This window comes from Chrysemys picta, chromosome 1 (assembly GCF_011386835.1).
Source record: "Chrysemys picta bellii isolate R12L10 chromosome 1, ASM1138683v2, whole genome shotgun sequence".
In the NCBI taxonomy this organism is placed as follows: domain Eukaryota; kingdom Metazoa; phylum Chordata; order Testudines; family Emydidae; genus Chrysemys; species Chrysemys picta.
This window is the reverse complement of record NC_088791.1, coordinates 353183792-353190902: the sequence shown is the minus strand read 5'-3', so window position 1 is coordinate 353190902 and position 7111 is coordinate 353183792. Positions and strand designations below refer to the sequence as shown.

Sequence of the window (7111 nt, the reverse complement as noted above, 5' to 3'; positions counted from 1 at the left end):
GTCATCCAGGGTCTACATCTTCCTGCCATGCAGAGTCTTTCCCCTGGGGTTACAGGATTGGCCAGCTGAGAAAGGAAGGATCCTTTTCTCTTGTCCTTCTGTGATGTACAGCAGGATCAGGAACAACTAACCTAGAGCCGGTGTGTAACTGGGTCTGTAACTAACTCTCTGCTTCTCTCCTTCGTCCCTGAGCCAGAAGGATCCCCACCCCCAACTAGAAGCTCCTGAAAAATAGGGAAAATTAAACAGGTTGTGAACTTCCAGTTCATTGAGGTACAAACCTTTATTGGAGGAGGTCCTGGACGACTGGAAAAAGGCAAATGTAGTGCTCATATTTAAGAAAGGGAAGAAGAAGAATCTGGGGAACTACAGCCTCATCTCAGTCCCTGGAAAAATCATGGAGCAGGTCCTCAAGAAATCCATTTTGAAGCACTTGGAGGAGAGGAAGGTGATCAGGAACAGTCAACATGGATTCACCAAGGGCAAGTCATGCCTGACCAACCTGATTGCCTTCTATGATGAGATAACTGGTTCTGTGCATATGGGGAAAGCGGTGATGTGATATATCTTTTGATACGGTCTCCCACAGTTTTCTTGCCAGCAAGTTAAAAAAGTACAGATTGGATGAATGGAGTATAAGGCGGATAGAAAGCTGGCTAGATCGTCAGGCTCAATCGGTCGTGATCAATGGCTCGATATCTAGTTCGCAGCCGGTATCAAGTGCAGTGTCCCAGGGTATGTTTGTTCAACATCCAGGGTTTGTTTAACATCTTCATTAATGATCTGGATGATGGGATGCATTGAACCCTCAGCAAGTTCACGGATGACACTAAGCTGGGGGGAGAGGTAGATACGCTGGAGGGTAGAGATAGGGTCTAGAGTGACCTAGACAAATTGGAGGATTGGACCAAAAGAAATCTGATGAGGTTCAACAAGGACAAGTGCAGAGTCCTGCCCTTATGACGGAAGAATCCCAGGCACCGCTACAGGCTAGGGACCAACTGGCAAAGCAGTAGTTCAGCAGAAAAGGACCCGGGGATTACAGTGGTTGAGAATCTGGATATCAGTCAGCAGTGTGCCCTTGTTGCCAAGAAGGCTAACGGCCTATTGGGCTGCATTAGTAGGAGCATTGCCAGCAGATCGAGGGAAGTGATTATTCCCCTCTATCAGGCAGTGGTGAGGCCACATCTGGAGTATTGCGTCCAGTTTTGGTCCCCTCACTACAGGAAGGAGATGGACAAATTGCAGAGAGTCCAGCGGAGGGCAATGAAAATGATCAGGGGGCTGGGGCACATGACTTATGAGGAGAGGCTGAGGGAACTGGGCTTGTTTCGTTTGAAGAAGAGAAGAATCATAGAATAGAAGTTAAAAAAGAAACCTGACCCTGCACTGCCTCCACTCCCCAGCCTGGCTCCACACTTTCAGACTGGGCAGCCCCCAGTCGGGATCCCCCCATCCCGAGCTATCAGCCCCCCTTGAGCCCGCTCTGCCCCAGAAATGTCCTCATCTGCAAAGTGAGCTGGATACGTTTACGGAGGGGATGGTATAATGAGATTGCCTACAATGGCGTATGGCCCGTCTGCGACTGCTAGCAGCAAATATCTCCAGTGGCTTAAAAAGATAAACACAATATGTTGGGAAGAGTTAACACAGGTATTGTAAAGGGAAATCATGCCTCGCCAAGCTACTAGAATTCTTTAGGGCATCAGAAGAGTGTGGAGAAGGGTGATCCAGTAGCTATAGTGCACTTGGACTTTCAGAAAGCCTTTGACAAGGTCCCTCACCAAAGGCTCTTAGGCAAAATAAGCAGTCATGGGATTAAGAAGAAAGGCCCCCTCAATGATCAGTCACTGGTTAAAATATAGAGGAAAAAAAGGGTAGGAATAAATGGTCAATTTTCACAATGGAGTGAGGTAAACAGTGAGGTGCCCCAAGGATCTGTACTGGGACCAGTGCTGTTCAACACATTCCTTCATGATCCAGAAAAGGGAGTGAACAGTGAAGTGGCAAAGTTTGGGGAGGATACAAAATGATTCAACATAGTTAGGTCCAAAGCTGACTGTGGTCAGTTACAGAGAGATCTCACAAAACTGGGTGACTGGCCAACGAAATGGTTGATGAAGTTCAGCCTAATAGATTGTTAAGAACCATTAGGAAATGGATAGAAAATATCATACTGCCATGGTACGGCTACACCTTCAATAGTGTGTCCAGTTCTGGTAGCCCCACCTCAAAAAGGGTATAGTGTAACTTTAAAAGATTCGGAGAAGGGCAACAACGATGATAAAGGGTATAGAATGGCTTCCATATGAGGAGAGACTAAAAAGACTTGGACCGTTCAACTTAGAAAAGAGACAACTCAGGGGGGATAGGATAGAGGTCTATAAAATCATGACTGGTGTGGAGAAAGTGATAGAGAAATTTTATTTACTTATACACACAATGCAAAAAACCAAGGGTTACCTGACGAAATTAATAGGCAGCAGATTTAATACAAAGCAAAGGACATATTTTTTTTCATGCAACACAGCGGTATCCTGTGGAACGCATTGCTGGGGTTGTAGCGATGGCCAAATGTACAACTGGGTTCAAAAAAGAACTAGACACATGTATCACTGGGATCAAAAAAGAATTAGAGAAGTCCATGGAGGATTGATCCATCAATGGCTATTAGCCAAGACGGTCAGGGCGACTATAAAATCCTGACTGGTGTGGAGAAAGTGAATAGAGAAATGTTATTTACTTATACACACAATGCAAAAACCAGGGGTTACCCAATGAAATTAGTAGGCAGCAGATTTAATACAAACAAGAGAAAGTATATTTTCAAGGAACACAGAGCTAACCTGTGGAACTCATTGCCAAGGGATGTTGTGATGGCCAAAGGATTAAAAAAGAATTAGATAGGTAAATGGAGGATAGGTCCATCAATGGCTATTAGCCAAGATGGTCGGGGATGCAAGCCCTTGCTGCTGGTGTCCCAAAACCTCTGACCATCAGAAGCCAGGATGGGACAGATGACTTAATGATTCCCTGTTCTGTTCATCCCCCTGAAGCACCTGGCATTGGCTACTGTGGACCTTTGGCCTGACCCAGTATATACCATTCTCATGTTCTTATGAGACATTTCTTCTCAATAGCTGCAGGAATGGAAGGTGGGAATAAAACGAAAAAAGATTCCCACAGCATTTTTTGCTGGATCTTGTGTGATGTTAACAGAAGGTTAAACAAGCCTCCAAGGCCCAGGAGGAGTCAGCACGTTATCCTCAGCAGCAAAACATTCCTTTAGCAGAGGGTAAGACACAGCTAATCACACACACATGATTCTATTCCCCCTCTCTCTCCCACAGTCGGGGGGGACCGGAGATCACATGCAAATGAGCCCCTGGCCCAGTGCACCAGGCCACTGCACCCCCGATCTCTCTCCCGCTTGGTCACCCCCACTAAGCCACGTGTATAGGGAAGAGAGCGAGATCAGCCTGGGGAAGCCGGGCCCATCCACGCAAAATGTGCTGAAAGGCAGCCAAACACAAGGTCCATGGGACGCAGGCCTTGGCTACGGAATGGGGGACTGAGGCCGGCAAAGCAATGACCCTAAGAAAGATTTAGGAGTTTGAGGAGGAAAGAAATGAACCCAAGGTGACACAGCAGGTTGGTGGCAGACCAACACTAAAGCCCCTGTCTCCCAACGTGCAGCCCAGTGCACTTCCCACGGGCCTATGGCATGGCCCCCTTGGCTGCTGCTTTCTGTTGCCATTAAGAGTCCCGCTCCGATGCAGCTTGTCACAGAGGAGAAGACCCTATGCTCTCTCTCTCTCATGGTGACTTCTACCTTTCTTCTTTCTTGTTTTTCTATTTCCCTTCAGCTTAGCACAAGACTCACTCGGTCTGGCTGCCTTCTGTGGCAGTGCGCAGTGCTGTTATAGCCATGTCAGTCCCAGGATATTAGAGAGACAAAGTGGGGGAGGAGATGACTTTCATTGGACGAACTTCTGTTGACGAGAGAGACCAGCTTTTCAGCTTACACAGTGTAAGTACACAGTAAAAACACCCCTATAGCTCCAATGAAAACCTGGCTTTAATTTCCAACTCCCAAAGCATTTTCTGTTGCCTCCTTTAGCTCAGCAGGGAGTTTCTGCTACAGCATCGATAAAACACATTGATCACCCGTTTCAGGATCTCTTTTGTTGTTACCCCATAAACGATGGGGTTTAACATGGGGGGAATGAGGACGTAGAGGTTGGCCAATAGGTTGAGAATATAACCTGGGATGATGTGCCCAAATCGGTGTGCAAAAAAGGAGAAAAAGGCCAGTGTGTAGAACATCAGTATGACACAGAGGTGGGAGCTGCAGGTGCGGAGAGCCTTGAGCCGGGTGTCCTTGGAGGGGAGCCGGAAGACAGCCCTGAGGATCAGCCCATAAGACAAAGAAATGAGTACAGCATCCAAACCAATTACTAAAATAGCCATGGCTACACCATACCAAACGTTGACTGTGATGTCGTCGCAGGACAGCCGGGCTATGGCCATGTAGTCACAATAGGTGTGAGGCAGGAGGTTGGTTCTGCAGAACTTCAGCTGCTTCACGAGAAAGATGAGAGGGAAAATGATACAGAAACTTCTTGTGACAACTGCCAGCCCCATCTTCCCGATCACAGACTTGGTTAGAATGATAGTGTATCTCATGGGGTCGCAGATGGCAACGTACCGATCAAACGCCATGGCCAGCAGGATGGCCGACTCGGCAATAAAACTGACATGGATGAAGAACATCTGGGTCACGCAGGCAGCAAAAGAAATTTCTCCCGCTCTAAACCAGAATACAGCCAGCATCTTGGGCACCGTAGTGGTAGATAACAGCAGATCAACAGTGGCCAGCATGGACACGAATAGATACATGGGCTCATGGAGGCTTCGTTCTGTTAGTATGATGAATAGTAGGAGAGAGTTCCCAAAAAGTGTCACAATGTACGTGAAACAGAAGGGGATGGCGATCCAGAAATGAGACTCCTCTGTACCCGGGATGCCATTCAGGATGTAAGTTACAGGGTCAAAAACAGTGTGATTGTCATCTGGCATCATGTACCATCACTTGGATCTTCTATTCAATTTCCAGAAACTATCAGCAAAAGAGAAAATTAGTGAGAACTTGAGTGTCAGCTAGGACTGGAATGTATTTGTTGACAGAATAATAGATACCATCAAAAACTTGGTTACGTGGGGTCGTAAATCCAGAAACACGCTCGTACTATAGTAGGAAGAGACTGAGACATAAGTCCTCTATTAGAGGCCTAGTATGAGGCCTGAGGCCTGCGCTAAAGTAATAAAAGCCTTGTTGATACAAAGCAAAATTAGGCTGTGAGCTAGAGGCAGTCCCTGCTCACAGAATCTGGCAAGCAGAGGGCTGATATTTCAAATCCACACATTTCTAAGAGGCGATGGGCACAGAGCACTCATGCAAACACATTCCAGAAGGGTGGTACCAGAACACCTCGATACCAACACATTTCCTGAAGATAAGAGGAACATTGTGACCTATCCTAAAGATAAGGTCAGGATGACAGTGTGATGGGTAGAGATATACAAAGTGATGGGTGGTATCCGGTTACATCAGAGGGGGTCAATTAACTACGTTAGAGGATCAGAACGTAACTTGCTTTTATTGATGTATAAAATGGAGCCTCAAAGGGAGTGTCTCTGTCTAGCCTAGCGGGGAATGGAAACTCCTACTGTTCACTTATGTGGTTCATTGTTATGGGAATACATGTTTTAGTGGTCTGGTAGAGTCAGCAGGATACTAGTACCATGCTTCATCGACAATAAACCTGGCTGGGTGCCTTCATACCTTAATGGTCCCACCGGTCGATGTTATAGTTACCAGTCCAGAGCAACATAGTGACCAGCTAGGTTGATCGCGAGTAGGAAGGACCCGGGTTCTGTCGGTCCCGACTCGATGCTCTGGGAAGTCTTGTCAGGACGAACCAAAGATCTCATGGCAAAGCACCCTGTTTATATAGTGATATTCCTTCATTGGGACCAATGAGTTTTTCACCATCATGCTGTAATCAATCGTCGAGTGCTTGTTTTCTTAAATTGTTTTTCTTATTCTTTATTTTATTCCTTCATCACTCTCTCAGTGAGCTACCCCATGCTGGTTTTGATCACAGCTATTTTGTCCCGATTGATAGGTGCCTGCCTTATCGTTAGAGTCGTTAATCTGCCCTCCTTTGACATCTTAATGGGGCACGTTGCAATCTCCTGGCGCCTTTACATCTTTCCTTGGTTCCTCCCTATAACATCTGGTCTGGAGATGGCCTCACAGTTATCTTCTAACACACACATTCCTCATTCACACACAAAACAGGATTGATTTCCACAGAACATTTGAACAGGAACATCAAATTGCAATGCAAGAGAAGACAATCATTGCATTCTTTTACTTATTTCAAAATGCTAATTTTAAACCTACAACAAAGTGGTGACCGTAAAGGTCTATTACTGCCTTGAAATCCGCTTCAGACACAAGATTCTCCCTGATGCATCTTTACCAAAGGCACACTAAGGCATTCCTTTCTGCTTTCAGAAAGGATGGCTGGCAGAATATGCTCAAATCATATCATACATCAATACATTTAATACATGCTGCATTATTATTCTTTATCCGTCATTCTAAATACATTCTAAATTCGTATACAAAATACAACCATAAAATCCTAGTAGGACAGTGGTCATTGGTTGGTTTGCTCAAGGTCTGCTGTGGGACAGGACACAGCAAGAACTCACACACGCAGCCGAACATTTTACCACACTGGTGACCCACGACAAGTTACGTACTGCCCCTCTGACGTAACATCTCCATTCCAGAAGAGGGAAGATGGTTTGGATGGTTCTGGCCCCCGGTGAAGCAGGGCGCGCCCTCCTGGTGTTGCTGTCCACAGCAGAATCTCTCCTCCGCACGTTTGCTAGTCGCTGTCAGGGCTCCAGCGGTAACTGTGAACGTGAGTTAAAGCAGCCACATGACTGGTTCTTCTGGCACTTACCCCAGTTTCACACTCACTCTTGTGGAATCACTCCCAGTTTTTAATGGGGTGGGAGCAGAACCTCTTTCAGT

General features: G+C 46.3%; 1 protein-coding gene across 1 annotated transcript; it reads right to left on the bottom strand.

Moving 5' to 3' along the window:
• Window positions 1–4116: 4116 nt before the first annotated feature.
• On the bottom strand, window positions 4117–5082 carry LOC101942912 (olfactory receptor 52B2-like). Its single transcript, XM_005315140.2, has one exon. It carries the CDS (start codon window positions 5080–5082, stop codon window positions 4117–4119), a length of 966 nt encoding a protein of 321 aa, XP_005315197.2.
• Window positions 5083–7111: the final 2029 nt, after the last annotated feature.

Coding starts and splice junctions, on each gene's coding strand:
- LOC101942912 (XM_005315140.2), bottom strand. CDS start 5,082: ATGATGCCAGATGACAATCACACTGTTTTTGACCCTGTAACTTACATC.